The 19,299-nt window shown below is 39.0% G+C and overlaps 1 protein-coding gene across 1 annotated transcript in view; it reads left to right on the top strand.

Moving 5' to 3' along the window:
- Positions 1–846: 846 nt before the first annotated feature.
- The window catches only part of LOC143398309 (antigen WC1.1-like), a 61,573-nt gene continuing 43,120 nt past the window's right edge, over positions 847–19,299 (top strand). The window contains exons 1-7 of the mRNA XM_077109256.1: positions 847–883; positions 2,578–2,892; positions 8,056–8,364; positions 8,454–8,771; positions 14,644–14,736; positions 14,814–15,128; positions 17,070–17,384. Coding sequence (XP_076965371.1) covers positions 847–883; positions 2,578–2,892; positions 8,056–8,364; positions 8,454–8,771; positions 14,644–14,736; positions 14,814–15,128; positions 17,070–17,384 — 1,702 coding nt within the window. The remainder of the gene's footprint in view (positions 884–2,577; positions 2,893–8,055; positions 8,365–8,453; positions 8,772–14,643; positions 14,737–14,813; positions 15,129–17,069; positions 17,385–19,299) is intronic.

Here is a 19,299-nt window from a genome sequence, read left to right as displayed (position 1 = left end):
CTGATTTGATTAAGACTCATAACCCAATCATTTCTCTTCTAAAACTTCTTGCATTGTCCCAACAAGAGCTTTCAGGGGACACCTGTCATCCAAACCATAACATCCACCATGGCTTGTGCGGGGCTAGGTCATGGCTAAAATAAGGTACCATCCTCATTCTAGTGTCTGGTGGTGTAGCTCAGTGGCAAAGCACATTCAACCTGTTCAAGTTTCTTGGCTTGATCAACATCATAACTCAGAAAGAAGAAAGTGAAAAACAGCAGTATCTACCACATAAGCATAAATCAGCTATATAAATACAGTATTAATCAATTAAACTCAATAACAACTAAAATAGTAACAATAGATTAGGCAAAGAATAAACAGAATGAGAAAGTAGACTAATAAAAGGAAATTAATTCATTATTATGTTAAGATGAGAAAGAAGAGAAAATCCATTTAAAGAATTTAAAAATGCATTAAATACAGAGTAGTAAGAAAATATAATTATATATATATATATATATATATATATATATATATATATATATATACATACATACATACATACACACACACACACACACACATAACTGAAAATTCATAAAAATTCCTTTCAGACAAAATACTTGCATGTAGACAACCCTTTCTTGGTCATTTAACATTTGAATCCACCAGGAATGTAGGGCTGGTTGCCTAAAAATGAAACCAATCATAGTTCCTTTGAGTTCCCATCAAAATGAACTAGGATATGGTGTGATATGCTGGCTGCACAGAGCTCCTCATTTCCTGCCATGGAAGTTATGGGAATATTGATGGGGCAGGTCATATTCATGCTGGACAAATTCTATTTGCAAATCTGGGTGCATGGCAAAAGTCAAAGTCACCACAAGCCCTTTCTTCAGTAGGTTCTGGACCCAACTGGTGGGCACATAATACTGAGATCTGGATTGCATTGTTATAGCCATGGTGAATCCCTGGAATGCCTGTAAAAAGTGGTGTAAGCTATCAAACCACTGAGCTCCACTCTGGAGATGGGTCATGGAAATGGGGTTAATCACCAGTTGTGGTCTCTTAGCTCTCAGATATTACTTGCATGTGAAACCACATGAGACTGGAATCACTCCTCCTCATGTAGAGAAAAACCATTTGTCAGTGAGGCCTCTAGGCCCTTCTGTGCCACTAGGTCAGTGTGTTTGTGGAAGCCAGTCTTTCTATCTGAGACTGTAGGGTTTCTTCCTTCACACAATCACTGTGGAGGGTGGCCCAGGGACCTGGAATTATGATTAATCCATATTTTATAATCCCAGTACAATTTATCCCCTACAATAGGACTCTTGTCAAGATAACCCCAGGTTATAGTACTCTGAGAGCTTGCAGAGCAATGTGATGGACTCCTCTAAAACTGTCTTGTTGTGCAGGAGGAGTTCCTCTCAGAACATCTCCCCAAACTTGTTCTAAAACTTGTAAGAACCATGTGTTTCTCCCATGGTTATCCATTACATGGTTACAGCTGGAGTTGAAGTTGTAAATTGCTTTATACTTTTCTCTGGGCTGCGTTAATGATTCTTCTTATCATTAACATTTCTAATCATTTATTTATTGGTTCCCAGTGTTTTTCCTCTTTCTCAGAATACAGTTTCCTTGTGTTCCCTGATTCTTTTCACTCACATAGTCATAAAAAGTATACTTCTGTTCTGCTATTTGACTCCTCATCAAGAACTCCTGGCAGGAAGTCCAAGCAGAGATTAGATATATTTGGAGGAACAAGTAGCATTCCATCATTCCTAGTGTCATTTGGGCAATGTCTATATCTGACATCATCTATTCAGGGAGGTTGCCCAATCTACCTAAAGCAAATGCAAATTTAAAATTACATACCCATATTTGAACTATGAAGGCTAGAACCATTAATGAAATATATTGCATTAACTATGGTTTGTCTTATGATCCATTTATTTTTCAGTCTTAATGTGTATATATTACTTTTTTTTTTTTTTTTTTTTTTTTTTTACTGGAATCATGACTGTCACCTGAGGCTTCTGATGATCTCATCCCATTTCTTATTCCATCTCCTGTGCTCTGACCCTTCCAATCTAAGGCCATGGATCCTCAAGCATATGTCTTCAAGAAGCCAATTCAGATACAGGACCATTACAGAAACTCTTAGAAATCATTCAGAAAAGATACATTCGGCTACTTAAAGTAGGAAATCTGGCATTTCTCAAAGTTTTATCACATAATATGCAGAACTCTATCAATAACAAGTTTTATTCTGATCAAATCTACATAATAACTTCTACTCAGACTACTCACTTGAATACATTGTAGTTAATTCCCTATTTCTTATTTTTTCACAATTAATTCCCATACATGTGATGGTAGAAACTAAGGATGGAACCCAGTGCCTCACATGTGTGAGGCAAGTGCTGCTGCCCTAGTATAATGAATAACTCCATGTCCTACACCACAAGCACTGCATTCTGAAAGTAGATTCTCCAAGTGCTTTCTTGAGAGAAGGTGTACCGCATGACAGTAGAACCCTTCTCAATCTCTTTGTCAATACGTGACATCATTGACATGAGTCTTTCTCCTCAGAGAGCCCACAGCTCCGCCTGGTGGATGGTGGCAGTCGCTGTGCAGGCAGAGTGGAGATCCTTCACCAGCATTCCTGGGGCACTGTCTGTCATAACAACTGGGACTTGAAAGATGCAGATGTGGTGTGCAGACAAATGGGCTGTGGAATGGCCTTCAATGCCTTGCTCTATGCACAATTTGGAGAGGGATCTGGGCCCATCTGGTTGACGGACCTGGCGTGCACAGGAGAGGAGGATTACCTGTGGAAGTGCCCTGTCCTGGGCCAGGGAGAGAACAACTGTGAGCACTCCAAAGATGCAGGAGTCATCTGCTCAGGTATGGTCAGTGCATTCTCCACTACCTAAGAGAATGGAAAGTTCCTGGAAGTAGTACCTGATCCCTGGGAGAATAAAGGATGAATTGTCTGCAGAGGAGTAGGGTGTCCTTCCCTGAATCAGTGGATTCAGGGATAGCAGTGGATGATGATCTTCATTTATTCCTGTCCTGTAAATCTCTACTATTGTCCTTTCCCTTCTCAACTCTCTTACTTGAAAAGATTTTTCTGTAGAGTATTTCAATTTAAAATCAATCTTCATAATTTTTTTCTCCAGTTTACTAGTTTTTAGGATTACATACAAAATTAGCACACATACTCTATTTGCAGCACTTTTCAAAGGACAGTCAAGAATGAGGCCTACTTTTCTCAGTTGAATTCAGTGTTTGTATATGTATAGTCAGAAGTATTTTTGCACTGGGTTAGTAGGTGTATGGGCACAGGGATGGGATTAAACACATCACAGGGGAGTTTATGGATTTTGGGAAAGTTGCAATTCTGCTTCCAGATTTAGACATCAGAATTATCAGTTCATTGGCAGGAAGGGCCAGAGAACAGTGAGTGAAATGCCCTGATTCACAATTTCTCCCTTCTCTACTACAGTAGAATCTCTCTGCATTTCTTTTTTTAAGCAACTTCTGTATAACTCATCTTGGGAGGTGAATTAAACACTGTGCTCCCAGATCAATGTAGGAAGCAATAAAATATTAATGTATATTTATTATGGTAAGACATTATGTAGTTTAGGACTCAAGATCAAGGTGTTTGTTCAGTGATCTACCACAAATACACCACATAAACACACACAAAATGGCTTGATATGAGAAAATAATCAAGCTGTTTGAAAATAAAAGGTCCCAAGTAAAAGCCTGCTTTTTAAAAAATATTGTTTTTAGTTGTAGATGTACTTAATACCTTTATTTTATTTATTTACTTTTATGTGGTGCTGAGGATGGAACCCAGTGCCTCACATGTACGAGGCAAGTGCTCCACCACTGAGATACAACCATAGCCCAAGTGCCAGCCCAAGTGTCTGGTTTTTTTTTTTTTTTTGATAATAAAAAGAAAAGGAGAAGGAGAAAGAAAAATGAGAGTTGCCCTTTCCCTTTATCCAAGAAGCCCAGCATGAAGAAAGATGCACCCTTGTTGGGAAATGCAAAGGTATTTGCGTCCAGGCCTTAGACTTGAAACTCAGAACTAAGCTGGTGGCCAGTAAAGCCCAACAATCCTTGTTCCCATGTCAGTAACCTCAGATGGAGACTCTGGAACTGTGTTTAGTTGGGCAGCAAAGAGACTCTCTCCACCACCACTCCTCCAAGCTATCTTGACAGAAGTAAAATCAAGACTTGACTTGCTAAGGAGCAGGACACAAGAGCAGAAACAGGATTTTGTTTTAGAGCAAAATGCTGGGCCCACCATGGTGATACTCAGCACTCAGTAGGGATTACAGTCCTCAAAGGTGGGACAGAGCTCATAAGGAGAGCAAGATCTGTGTGTTGGTGGGACAGACTCAAAAAGAGCCTGTGGCTGGTTGCAAGAGTCTTGGGCCATAAGTCCACTTCACCAGTAGGTAGTTCATAGCATTGAGGGCCTTAGTCCCTCCCCAGTTCTGTGTTGCCTTGGCAGGCTGTGGCCTCAGAGTGTGACATAGCATTGCAGCATTTGTGGCCACAGGACCACCCTCCTTATTGCTTCCCAAAGCACCAGGCAGCACGCTATGGAGAGACTTAAGTCTCTGCTTGAGGGTGAAAAGTCCAGAATTGACCTGTAAACTTTGAGCTCTTATCATTACAGATTATAATAGCATTCTCAGGGATGAAAGATAAAGATTCTCAAGGAATAAAGAGAAAAAAAAAACAAACAACACATAAGGGTGAGCTTATTCACCTTATAGTGAACTTCCCAGTAGGAATCATGTAGACCCGAAGTGAGTGCTATGAGATTTTCATAGAACTGAAGAAAAAAAAAATCTGTCAATCAAAAATATAGAACACAACAAAGCTGTACTTTACAAACAAAGGAAATACAAATACATTAAGTCATTATCAGACAGCCCTCCCCAATTATCTTACAATACAGAAATCCACTGCTGAGCATACATTCAAAGGAAATGAAATCAAGATATTGAAGAGACATCTGTATTTCCATGTTTATGGCAGCACTACTGACAGTAGGTAAGAAGCAGAAACAATCTGTGCCCATCAACTAACAAATGGATACAATGAAGTACATTTGCATAATGGAATACTCTTCAGCCAAAAGAAGAAGGAGAAGGAGAAGGAGAAGGAGAAGGAGAAGGAGGAGAAGGAGAAGGAGAAGGAGAAGGAGAAGGAGAAGGAGAAGGAGAAAAGGAATGAAAACCTTGACCTGAAAATCACTAGGTCAAGTGAAATAAGTCAAGCCACGAAGGACAAGGGTCTAGTAATCTCATTATATGTCAAATCTGAAAGAGTTGATCTAATAAAAGTTTAGAAGTTTAAACTAGAATTGTGATTACTATAGGATGGAAAGCGTAGGGGTTAGAAATGTAAGACTACAGAATGATCAATCTCTTATAGGTTTTACTTAGATAGGAACAAGAGGTTCTCGTGTAGCATTGTATAGTTGGGTGATTGCAGATAACAATAAGAAACATTTCAAAAAATAAGAAGAGAACATATTGAAAATTTTCACAGAAGGAAATAAACAGTGTTTGAACAAACAAGATAACACAATGTACACATGCATCAATAAATCTATTTACTCCATTTATAGATATATTATTTATGTTTGGGGCATCAGTTGAAATATATTTAATTTAAATGAAAAAAGGAGGAAAATGCTACAGGTGACAAGATATTGGGAAGGTTATGTAGTTTATATGTGATGGATTCAATAATACAAGAGAGGTGCACTGAGAGGTAAATTTGATAAGAATGAGAAGGGAACAAATAGAACATTCTGAGGAAGATAGAGGAGGCTTACAGTGCCTGGGCTTAAGACCCTGGTTTAGGATGGTGACTCTGTGTACATTTGTGTGAATACTCTACACCCTCACTATATAAAAGAAAAAGAATTAATTGTAAGAGTGACTCAAAGATGAGGTATTGAGGTGAGAATGTGGGGAGAAAAGGCCCTGTGGATGATACCTTTTTAAGACATGAAACTTGCCCAACAAAGCAATATATCCTTTAAGCAAAGAATCAGACAAGGATATATCTGACTATGAGTTTTAATTTACTTTAGTGAGAATGATTCATGTGAATCAGTGGACCTCTGCAAATGCATTTTTTTTTCTTTTCCCAACCAGATCTCTCATTCAAATGGCTTTAAATGGTTGGTTTTGGTCTGCATTATTTCCTTGAAATGTTCATACTCAACACCTAAAAATATTTCTGGAACATAGCAAATTCTGAAAAGAAATTAGTATTTTGAATTAAAAAACAGGGAAGCAGACTCTCAATACTCTCTTCGAATGCCTGTCTCCTCTATCAGGTGGAAAGTTTAGATTATGTCTCCTTTGAAGATCCCTTTGCCCCATTTTACCTTTCCTGAATACACACATTTTTGCCAATTTCTGGTCCTCCAATGATCACTCTTACTATCCTCTTCCTGTGCCTCAAAGGGAAGTTCATGCTGCCACCTCTGGCTTTCAGAGATGACTGAGAAGCCCAAGAATACAGAGCAAGTTTGGTTTTCAAAGAAGATACTGGGATCTGTGTGAACCTCTGCCTGGCCAATGTCTCCACATCTGATAGAGACATTCCCATTTACTCAGATGACTCAGTTCTGTGCCCTAAAGAGTATAGTAAGATTGTGAAGTCCATCTGGAAACTGGAACTATTAGGAATGTTAAGTGTTTTGTTTTATGATACTCATGATATGGATAACAGGGCATACATCAGTCAATACTAAAAGCACATATTGCCTGAGATTGCAGGAAAATTCCCAGAATGAGAGTAAGGATTCAATTGAGACATGCCATGAGATGCGTTTCAGTATCTCTCAGGATACACACAATGGTGTTATCCCTCAAGCCTAAACAACAAGAAATATTTATCCCATGGTTAACAATTTACACTAGCCCCCCTTCAAATCCATCCTAAAGCCACAAATTGCACAACAGCCTAGCTACAGAGAAACAATTGCTGTGCCAACTGTACAAGGACCACCTGTGTAGCTTATGGTATCGCTCTCGAGGACAAGAGGCTAATAAAAATACATTCCCCAACCAAAAGACCCTCCTTTGCCTTACACAGAAATTTTGATGAAAATGGAAAACACATAGTTAATATAAATGACAAATGGGTTGAGGTGTAAAGCCTGCCATTTAGTTAAAGATTACAAAGACATTGTAATTGGTTTGCTTTGACTAAGTATCAAGGAAGTTCCTTAAGAAAGCAGTTGAATAGGTCATATGAAAAAAGAAAATTACCTTGGAAATTAAAAATAGAATAACGTAAAATTTACATAGATATATTTTGGAGGCACTTCAGAGTAGTAGGCTTTTAAATAATAGACTTTCACAACTTTAAGAGTGCTTTACTGGGATTTTAGTTTACAAGTAAGAAAGCTTACCAATAATCATAAGTATGCTTTAAAGTTAAAGGTTAATGAAATAATTATAGGTATGCTTTAAAGTTAGAAGTGAATAATAGGGTAGGAGTCATGTAGTCTATTTGTGTCACCTAGCACCTAGTGATTGAGGTAAAAACCTAAAAGCTTAATCATCATTAGCTAAGGTTACAGAAAAATATTTTGAACAATGTACTCAATATCTTAGGTAATCAATGTATGTTAGAAAAGATTGTAACTCTTGAAAACTATGTAAATCAAAAAAAGTTTCAGGCTTTGAAGCTATCCATTAACTACCTGAAAAAACACCTGTAAAAAAAGGTATAAAAATAAAGATCACTCCAGGGGCAGCAGACATGTCTTCTGGAGGCTGCTTGTAACTTGCAACCTATCCTCCGGACTCCTCTTCTTTAGCCGTCACTGCTCTTCCTTCAGGACTCCTGGAACCCTACTCCCCGCAACCCACCCCCCAGGGCTGGACCTCAGCAGGCACCCTCTGTTAAATCCACTCCCTGAAACTAACCATGGAAAATGAAAGATTTCACAGCATTACCTGTGACTTGTGGCTTCATGTTCTATTCCCTGACACTTCTTGTTTTTTTCTCCCACAGGATTTGTGCGTTTGGATGGAGGATATGGACCCTGCTCTGGGCGAGTGGAAGTGAATTCTGGAGGAGGATGGACTACAGTATCTGATGGGAATTTCACATTACCCACAGCCCAGGTCATCTGTGCAGAGCTGGGGTGTGGCAAGGCTGCATCTGTCCTGGGGAACCTGCCCTTCAGAGATCCTGGTAAACAGGTCTGGGCTGAAGAGTTCCAGTGTAAGGGACAGGAACCTGGGCTCTGGTTCTGTCCCAGAGTGCCCTGTCCTGGAGGAAGATGCCCATACAGAGGGGCTGTGCAAGTTGTCTGCTCAGGTGAGACTCACAGCTGGACCTTAACCTCCCTATGCACTCTGTGGGGATAAGAAAAATATGTGATGTTGCTAAACCCTGTCTTCTACCAGGATATACAGATGTTCGGCTCATGAAAAATGGCAGCTCTCAGTGTGAGGGTCAAGTGGAGATGAAGACCTCTGGAGGCTGGAGAACACTCTGTGCCTCCCACTGGAATATGGCCAATGCCAATGTAGTTTGCCGCCAGCTGGGCTGTGGAGCCGCCATCTCCACCCCAAAGGGAGCATATTTTGTGGAAGGAGGAGATGAGATCTGGAGAGACCGATTCCACTGCTCAGGGTCTGAGTCCTTCTTGTGGAATTGCCCTGTGACTGCCCTGGGTGTTCCTGCCTGTGCCCATGGAAACACAGCCTCTGTGGTCTGCTCAGGTAAGTTGTCTGCTTAGGTGAGATTCACAGCAGGACCTTAACCTCCCTACACACTCTATGGGGGTAAGGAAAATGTGGGATTTTGATAAAACCCTGTCTTCTATCAGGATATAGAGATGTTCGGCTCATGAAAAATGGTCAGGACTGATTGGTACTTGAGTAACAAGTCTCTAAGAGCAGATAGTGTGACTTCAAAAGTGAGACATTCTGTTGTAAAATATGATTCTTCTCAATGATCATTCATCTTTCAGGCCCTGTCAAGGGGTATTATGAGGAACAGTTTTAAGTAAGCTTTATTATTACTAGTATTAGTATTGTTATTGCAATTCATAGAGAACACTGTATAATAATGAGTAATAATTCTGCCAAGTTTCTCACCCTGGGCCATCAGAGATCATCAGCTTCTCCCAGAAGTCACCTGCAGATGCTCAGTCACTGTGCCTTCCTCCCTTCCAAAGAAGACCACTCTAAATGCTGCCAAAGAAAATTTTTGTCAGGATTTGAGCTTTATGTAAAGTCATAGCATGTTCTCTATTTATGTCTACTTTGACTCAACATAATATTTAGAATTTACCCATGTTTTTATTTTTAGCATAATCTCATTTATTTTTACAACTGTAGAGTTTTCTGTCAAATAACACGGGATCATGTATTGATCCATTCAAGTTATGTGGAGATTTGAGTAGTTTGCACTTTTTGAATACCCAAATAATGATCCTACAAATTACCATGTCAATATCTTTTGGTGCAAATATGGATATATTTGTATATGGTTTTTAATCCAGGACTCTCTCCTGTTATGGTGTTCTTTCTGCAGCCAAATTCTTGTTCTTAATGAAGTATAGCGTATCAATATTTCCTGTACACTTAGTATTCTACTGCCCTTTTAAATAGAACTTTACTACCATAAGATCATAAAAATATTCTCCAAAAGTATCATATAGAAGTTTAGTTACATTTCTTTTACATCTTTCTGGGGTTGATATTGTACATAGGGTGTGTGGTGTGAAAAACCTTTCATATTATTGTTTGGACATCTAAATGTCTCAGAATCATTACTGAAAAGCCTTTTCTCCACTGCTGTGTCACCTTTGAAATACACAGTGTGCAGATATTTCTGATCATGCTTTATGTTCTGTTTTGTTCCATTCAGTCATTTTCTATGCTTGTAGCCATGCATGCCTCATTAATTATAACTTTATAGCATTTCTGACTAATATTTTAAAAGATTACTTTATAGCAACTGCTCTCATTGTGTTATTTTTTCTGCCCTGTGCATTGGTCATACTTAGTATGATATGTTTAATTCAATAATAGCATGATGATATTTTTATTGAGTTTGGATTTGATGTAAACATCAATATAGAGCTAACTGACTTGCAAGGTATATCTCTTATTTCTCTCAGAGATTGTAGATAACTCTTACTAGGCATACTTTTGGTGTTTTAGGTTTATGATGCTATTATATGTGTTTTTTAATGAAATGTCCTAGAAATTAATTCTATTAATGTTTTAGTCAGCTTTTTTTGTGTTGTGATAGAAAGACCTGACAAGACCAATTTTAGGAGAAAAAGTTTATTTTGAAGTCCAAGGCTTCAGAGGTCTCTGTCCATAGATATCCTACTCCATTTCATGGAGCTGGAGGTAAGGCAGAATATCATGGTGGAAGAGTGAAGCAGGGGAAAGAGGTCAGCAGATGGCCACCAAGAAACAAAAATAGGGAGAACTCTTCTCAAAAAGGACAAAATATAAACCCCAAGGGCCCGCCCCCAGGGACCCATCTCATCCAGATGCACCCTACCTGCCTATACTCAACATCTAGTTAATACTATTAGAGTATTAATGTGACAATTAGATTAAGGATCTCATAACCCAATCATTCCACTTTTAAACTTTCTTTCATTATCTCTCACATGGGCTTTTTGGGGACACTCTCTCTCTAAACCATAACAACTAAGTTTCATCTTAACATTTTTGTGGCTTTGTTTTTCTTTTTTCTCATTTATTTACTAATTTGATTAGTTGAGAATTCTGACTAAACTTCAAAGATAGTATATAATTCCCAGATAATCCTAATGAAGATTCCCCAATGCTATTATTTTTCTATATTATCCCTTCATTCTGCCACATTTATCCCTGAATATATAAAATATTTCTGAGTGAATAGTAGGTAGATAAGATGTTGTGTCCATTTACTCTTAAAATATTTTCAAGAATTTTTTTTACATAACCACAGTGCATTGCCAAATTCCATAAATTAACCTGTTGGCTTCCATATATGATGGAGAACATGTTGTACTTGTCTTTCTGATCTTGGTTATTTAACTTAACATAATGTCCTACAATTTCATCAATTTGATGCAAATGGCAGGATTTCCTTCTTTTTTATGGCTATATTGATACCACATTTTCTTTATGAATTTCCCTTGTAATGGGCATCAGATTCCATACTGTAGCTTCTGATTTTATACTGCAGCTATTGTGAATAATGCCACAATAAATATGGGAACATAGGATTGCTATTTCATAGTAAATATAATTGTCCTAGGTGCTATTGCTTATAATAATCCCTCCTTGCAAAAAATAGCAACACAAATAAAAAAATATATTTGATTTTGTCCATCATTTCCAGATTCATAAATTTGGCAAAAGTTGTTGGAAGTTCCCTCTTGAAGTCTCTCATAAGGTTGCACTCAGATCTCATCTGGAGCTGAGGTCATTGAAGACTTGACCAAAACGGGACTCCATCTTGGATAGTTCTTTCACATGGCCAGAGGCTTGAAGTTCAACTGGGGCTGCTGACAGAGCCACCTGTAAATGCTCTCTCCCTTGTGATAGTTCTCTACTGATAGTCTCTACATGTTTCCCATGAAGCAAACATCCTACTAAGTCAAACATCCATTTGCATCAAATGGATGCAATTTCTGACCTAAATTTTACTAGGGTACACCCAGGGAAATATGGCAAACATGAGGAGGAGACATGACTTTCTTAGCTGGGTTCCTAAGTCAAGCTGTGCTGGCTTCACCACATTCTATTGCTTATAGACAACTCACCCGTGTCAGCCCAGATTGAAGGGAAGGAGGAATGAACTGCACAGGTCAATGGATAGAGTGTCACAGATTTTGTGGGTATTTTTAAAAATGACAGGTGTGTTAAATAATCCACTTTTTGTATTTTTTATTTATTTATTTATTTATTATTATTTTTTATTAGCTACACATGACAGTACATTGATCTTGACATATACATTTGAATCAAATAGAGTATAATTTCTTATTTTTCTGAGTTTACAGATTGCAGAATCACATTGGTCATACAGTCATGTATATACATACAGCAAAACTAGTGTCTGTTTTATTCTGCTGCCCTTCCTATCCTCCCTCCCTTCCCTCCCCTCCCATCACTTCTCTCTATCCAATCTAATGTGATACACTTCTTTTTTTTTCCCCCTCACATCATCATGCATGTATTCTGTATAACAATGAGGGTCTCCTTCCATGGGATAGGGAGGAAGAGCATGAGAAGAAGATTACCACTAAATAGCAAAGAGAGGTGGGAGGGAAAGGGAGGGAGAAGGGGAAGTGCTCAGAAGATGTATTTTCTAATTTATACTTTTACATTACCACTTATGGCCTTAATACTAAAACTTGTAAAGTATATTGAAATGTGAGGTTCTCTCACTATGGCTCTTAGTATCCTATTATATTTCCTATGTTTTTGTTTTTCTGTTTTTCACTCTACATTTTCCCATGATCTTTTCTCACCCACGTCCTGCACAGGTGATGAAAATGGGGTTCCCCTCAGTGGAATGGGCTGGCTGAGGAACAAAAACTAGGAAAAATAGAAGGATAAAAATACCACAGGACACAGAAAATATATTCAGAAAGCAGGGGCAGGATAGACTAGACAATCATATGGATCAAGCTTCTGTACTAAAAAGAAAAATGGAGCCTGAACCTGCTTTATTTCTATTGGGGACATCAAAGGTCTTCCATAGAATGTTCTTCTCCATAAAAGGTTAAAAAGGTGGGCTATTCAATTCTCAGTGGGTCATGCCCATCTCTGGAGTGACCCTGAGAGATCTTCTTGGCAATGCACAGATAAAGGTCATGTGCCTTTGGAAATCTATTGCATGAGAGGGCCATGGATATTCCCAAGGTTAAACCTAAAATTTCCCTGGCTTCCTGCCTAGAGAAGATCCACATGTGTTTTTCATAGATGGCTCCCTGCATTATTCCACTTACTATTTCTACTTTGTGCTAACTTGCAGTGTTGTTAGACTCATCCTCTGGCTTCTTATTTTTAGCCTCTGACTTTTTATTGGTTCTATTTCATTAGTTCTTTTTATAAACGACTCTCAAAAATCCAATATTTATTGGATTTTTATTATCATTTTTCTAATAAAATGCATATCATGTCATTAAATTTACAAAATTTAATCATGATTATTTCAATTACCTATAAGGAAACACCAATACCACTCTCATCTTTCTTTTGTCTCCTTTCTGCACTTTGTTTTCTATGCAAACCTTTTTATATATGTGGGGGTTTCTTTGATGGACAAAAATTGTATTTGAAAAAAAATCCATCCTACAAAACCTTCAGAAAAGATTTTACTTTTTTCAATGCATTTTATTTAGGGTAGGTCATCTTATACAAAGAGACTGAAATGGTGAGAAACTGGGCACTTCTCCCTATGACAAAAATTCTTTTAATTCACAAGTTTTCTGGATGTTTAGGAGGATTCTCCTCTTTTGTCTGACCTAAATTTTACTAGGGTACACCCAGGGAAATGTGGCAAACATGCTGAGATTTTTCAATCTTAACTACTACCTTTGAATGGTTAAATGCCTTCAAGGGAAAATAGTTGATTCTAGTTTTTACGTTTCTCTGAACTTGACTCCAAAAGTCTTCCTTCCCTGGGAGCTATGCAATGCTCTCAAACAGTAATGATATATTCACACTTTCCTAAAGTAATTCTTGGGTCATGGTTTAAAAACAGAAGAGTATGTCAGAAGTAGAAGCAGAAATCTGGAATAGACAATCAGCTCTGAAGATAAAAATTACTGATCATATCCTACAGCTTTCTGATGCCATCACCAGATTATTATGTACTTTATTTTTTAATATTTTCTGTGAAATATTTTCTCAACTTTTTTAGTTTTATTGATTTTATTTTTTTAGATACATGATAGCAGAATGCATTATAATTCTTATTATACATATACAGTACAATTTTTCATATCTTTGTATATAGAGTATGTTCACGCCAATTCATGCCTTTATACATGTACTTTGTTTTTGTTTTTTTTTTTGTATTACAATTCTTAATACACATATATACCACAATTTTTCATATCTGTTTATATAGAAAGTATGTTGACAACCAATTTGAGTCTTCATACATGTACTTTGGATAATGATGTCTATCACATTCCACACCCTTGCTAATCCCCTGGCCCCTCCTTTTCCCTCCCTATTTAGAATTCATCTAATCCTCCCATGCTTCCCCTACCCAACTATGAGTCAGCCTCCTTATATCAGAAAATATTCAGCATTTGTTTTTTGAGGATTGGCTAATTTCACTTAGCATTATCTTCTTCAAAGCCATCCATTTACCTGCAAATGCCATGATTTTATTCTCTTAATGCTGAGTAAAATTTCATTGTGTATATATGCCACATTTTTTTTTTTTTTTTTAGCCATTCATCGGCTGCAGGGCATCTAGGTTGGCTCCAAAGTTTAGCTATTGTGAATTGTACTGCTATAAACAACACCATTTGACTCAGCTATCCCTCTCCTTGGACTATAACCAAAGGACTTATTATGTACTTTAATTCAGTTTCCTGCTCTCTAATCTCTTCTGTAGGAAACCAGACTCAGCTGTTGACCCAGTGTAAGAACTCCTGGTCAGACCCAGCAGACTCTGCAGCCTCCGAGGACCACACTGCCAACTGCTCAGGTGAGTAAGGCCCCCAGAACCAGAGCCTCCCCATTCCCTGTGTAAATGCCCACTGACATGACCCTGTCTCTCCTCAGACAGCAGACAGCTCCGCCTGGTGGACGGGGGCAGTCACTGCGCAGGGAGAGTGGAGATCCTGCAGCAGGGCTCCTGGGGCTCCATCTGTGATGACAGCTGGGACCTGAGTGATGCCCACGTGGTGTGCAGACAGCTGGGCTGTGGAGTGGCCCTGGAGGCCACCATCTCTGCTCACTTTGGAGAGGGGTCAGGGCCCATCTGGCTGGATGAGCTGAACTGCACAGGAGAGGAGGCCCACGTGTGGCAGTGCCCTTCCCAGGGATGGGGGCAGCACAACTGCAGTCACAAGGAGGATGCAGGGGTCATCTGCTCAGGTCTGTGATGCACACTGTGCTCAGATGGGGGAGGGCAGGAGAAGGTCTGCGGGATGGTGTTTGAGTCCTAGGGCAGGGGTTTAGCAGTTGCTGACAGGGAAAAGAGGGAGGCTCACAGTTCCTGTCCCTGCAGCAAAAGAGAAGATGTGGTATTTCTATTTTCTGCTGCAGCAGCTGAGCTTCTGCTCCTTCCAGCTCAGCACTGTCCCTGACACAGTCATTCTCTACAGTGTCATTTAAAGCAGTCATCACTGTTCTTTGACATGTGGGTGAAACATCCTGACCCACTGAATTAATTTTCTATTTCTGCTGTAACAAGTTACCATAGACTGAATGACTCAAAACAACACAAATTTGTCATCTTACAGTGTGTAGGTGAGAACCTGACCTGGGTCTCTCTGGGATATAAACGAGGTTTCAGTAGGCTGAAACAGCTAAAACTCAGAAAGACTAATTTTCTTGCCTTTTTCACCTTCTAGAAGTTGCCTGAATTCCTTGTTTGACCCCTTCCTTCTTCAAAACCAAAACTTCTCAACCCTCTCATAATTCTATATTCACATCTCCCTCTGATGAGGGCCAGAAAGGCTTATCTGTTTTTGTGGATACAGTGTAAGAATGTCACTAGATTGGGCACATCCTATTTAGGATTATCCAGGATAATCTCACAGTGAAAACATTTTTTTTTTTTTTTTTTTTTGGTACTGGGATTAAACCCAAAGGACTCAAAAACTGAGCCACAGCCACAGCCCTTTTATTTATTTTGTACTTTGAGACAGGGTCACATTAAGTTGCATTGAGCCTCACTGAGTTGCTGAGGCTAGCTGTGAACATGGGATGCTTCTGCTTCAGTTTCCAAGTAACAGGCATCTCCCACTGTGCCTAGAGAAAGGATCCTTGTCTTCATCTTGTCTGAAAAGCCCTTTTGCAATGTGAGGTAAAATATCCACAGGCTCTCAGGATCAGGAAGTGGACATATTTGGAGTTCCACTATTCTGCCACCCTAAAGTGGTAATCCCTTTCTCCACCGAAAAGTCTTAACTGGGCCTCTCCAGAAATCTTCACCGAGACTGATTTTAGAACTGTCAGCAAAAGAGTCTCGCAAAAGAGTTCAATGTAGATAAACTTCCTATTTTCGTGTCGCCCTGTTTACTTGGCCACTGGCCGAGAAGATACCAGCACTCTAGGTGCTGGACACTCCATTACTAGTTTTTCACAAACATATCCAGTATAGTTCTTTGAAGAAGTGTGCAAACAAGGCCTTTGGCCTTGAGCTGGGGCTTCACAGAAATGTCTATATTTTTAAGATAAGTTACAACTGGGCTCCATGGTAACAGCTGGCAGGAGGAGAAAAGAAAGGGGAGAAGAAGATATCCTCTTCTCAGGTATTGTCCTTGAAGGTTATCTTGCCCAAAACAGTGAAATAAAAAGCTGCCTTTATGTGAACTTTTGCAGACTGTGAACTTCTGAGCCCCTCCCCTTACATGCTGGGTATAAAATTCTGAAACTCCCTGAACTCGGGAGCAAAAGCTGTGCCCTCTGAACCTGGCTGCAGCCAAATAAACTGTTTCCTGCTATCTTTGGTGCCTTGCCTCATTTGTCCCTACAACAAACACTCTGTTAATGCTCCTTTTCTAGGATCAGATAGTAGATGAATCTAGATAGATGGCAGATAGTAGATAAAGATAGTAGATACTTTCTGCAGAATAAACACCCAATCAGTGTTCCTGCCTATGCATTTGCTAATATTACATTGTTGTAGAAACAGAAATAAAGATAAAAGTTAGCAAAAAGAATTAAAGTGAAAAAAAATTTCAGTCTTCCATCTAGTGGACACTTGTTCATCAGAATCAGCAATGAGTACTCACTACATAGGAATGAAGAAAAAATAGCATTTACAGTTTAATGTTCACCCATGCCCTGTTTTCCTCCTTTTGCTTTTAGAGTTCCTGGACCTCAGGCTGGTGAGCGAGGACCAGGAGTGTGCTGGGTGGCTGGAGGTTTTCTACAACAACACCTGGGGCAGCATCTGCAACAGCCCTATGGAACCCATGACTTTGTCCATGATCTGCAGACAGCTTGGCTGTGGGGACACTGGGACCCTAAATTTCTTGGTTCCTCCCAGGGAAGGTTCTAGACCCCGCTGGGTGGATAAAATCCACTGTCGGGAAACTGATACCTCTCTCTGGCAGTGTCCTTCTGATCCCTGGAAACACCAATCTTGCTCTGCAAAGGAGGAAGCTCATATCACATGTACAGGTGACCTACTGTCTATTTCTGTGTTTGCCATATGCCTGTAGGTTGTTATTAAGAAAGTTTCACATATTTAAACATAATGGATGAGATGAAATAAGTCTACAAAATGAAAACTAGATGGAGATTACTTGATCCAACCTGTTGAACTTCTGTTTCAAATGCAGACATAAGGAAACCATTGATAATAGCAACTTATGTGAAAAGAACCAGAGACTGAACTGAGAATATGGGAGCATGAAGTTATACTCTGATGAACATTCTTAGCAATTAGCTCATGCAGTATAAGTTATATCAATTAAACTGTATTTCCTTAGTGATAGGATGAATGATTGGACCTCAATTGTGCACATTGTTTGCTATGTGGTATCACTTTGTTCCTATACTCCCACCCCACCACAGGCTTAATTGCCACTGTTATCTGATGATAGCTAATACAGTAAGCATTTATTTCAGATGAAGAAACAGAGGTTAGGAGTAACATTTCATCTCTCTCACACTTTCAAGTGAATGGGGGAGCAATTTGGAGAATCAAATATATTGAGCTGTTTACTCTGAAATCCATCTACACCATACAGACAACTTCTCAGGTCATTTTGTTGATGGAAAGAAATCAAGTGATGTGTAGGTAGAAACTTAATTCTAGGCAGGAAGACAGACACAGAAAGAAAATGTCACCACTGTCTTCATGGATTTTCCACTCCCAACTGACAACACAACCATGCATAAATTTGAGTGTCATGAAGGTGCTACGGAAATGTGTGAATTGGGGAAAAGAGAAATCATGTTTAGTTTGATAACTGAAGGAGGAGTAGAGGTCTAATGAAAGAAGGAAGTAGACTATTTATCAATGTAAATACTGTGGTGAGAGGAGTATAGTGAAGTGACCTTGAGATATTGAAAAAATCTCATCAAGCAAGAAGAGGGTTGGCGGAGAGATGCATGATTACCTGAATGGGTAAGAAGAGCTAGAAGTCTCTCCAAGGCATGGCCCTAATAACAATCCTGCTGAAAAGCTGTTTGTTAGTCTTCTCATCTCAACATTATGGGGAATTTCTATGAGATGGGGGGTGGGGTGGGGCTTCTCTTGTTTTTTTCTTGGATTTATCTCCTCATAGTCCCAGTGGTCTTTGTGGATACTACTTCCTCACCTTTACCCATATCCTACTGGAAATTAATATGGCACTTCATCCCTCTCCCAGAAAACATTCCATGGGGTCTTTTGGAACTTGGAGGCTATTATCTTCTAATTTCTTTTTTAAATTATTATTTATATATGATAGCAGAATATATTACAATTCTTATTACATATATAGAGCACAATTTTTTCATATCTCTGGTGGTATACAAACTATATTCACACCAATTTGTGTCTTCATACATACACTTTGGATAATAATGATCATAACATTCCACCATCATTTATAACTCCATGCTCCCTCCCTTTTCCTCCCACTTCCCTGTTTGTCTATTTGTCTAGAGTTTGTCTATTTCTCCCATGCTCCCTTTCCCTATCCCACTATGAATCAGCCTCATTATATCAATTAAAACATTAGGCATTTGGGATTGGCTAACTTCACTTAGCATTATTTTCTCTAACTCCATCCATTTACCTGCAAATGCCATGATTTTATTCTCTTTTATTGCTGAGTAATATTACATTGTGTATATATGCATGTTTTTTTATTCATTCATCTATTGAAGGGCATCTAGGTTGCTTCCACTGCTTAGCTATTGTGAATTGTGCTGCAATAAACATTGATGTGGCTGTGTCCCTCTATGCTATTTTTAAGTCCTTTGGGTATAGAACAAGGAGAGGGATAGCTGGGTCAAATGGTGGTTCCATTCCCAATTTTCCAAGAAATCTCCTTACTGCTTTTCATATTGGCTATAACAATTTGCAATCCCACCAGCGGTGTAT

The sequence above is a fragment of the Callospermophilus lateralis genome, chromosome 4, assembly GCF_048772815.1.
Source record: "Callospermophilus lateralis isolate mCalLat2 chromosome 4, mCalLat2.hap1, whole genome shotgun sequence".
In the NCBI taxonomy this organism is placed as follows: domain Eukaryota; kingdom Metazoa; phylum Chordata; class Mammalia; order Rodentia; family Sciuridae; genus Callospermophilus; species Callospermophilus lateralis.
The sequence above is the reverse complement of the archived record's forward strand: the minus strand, read 5'-3'. Positions and strand labels throughout refer to the sequence as shown.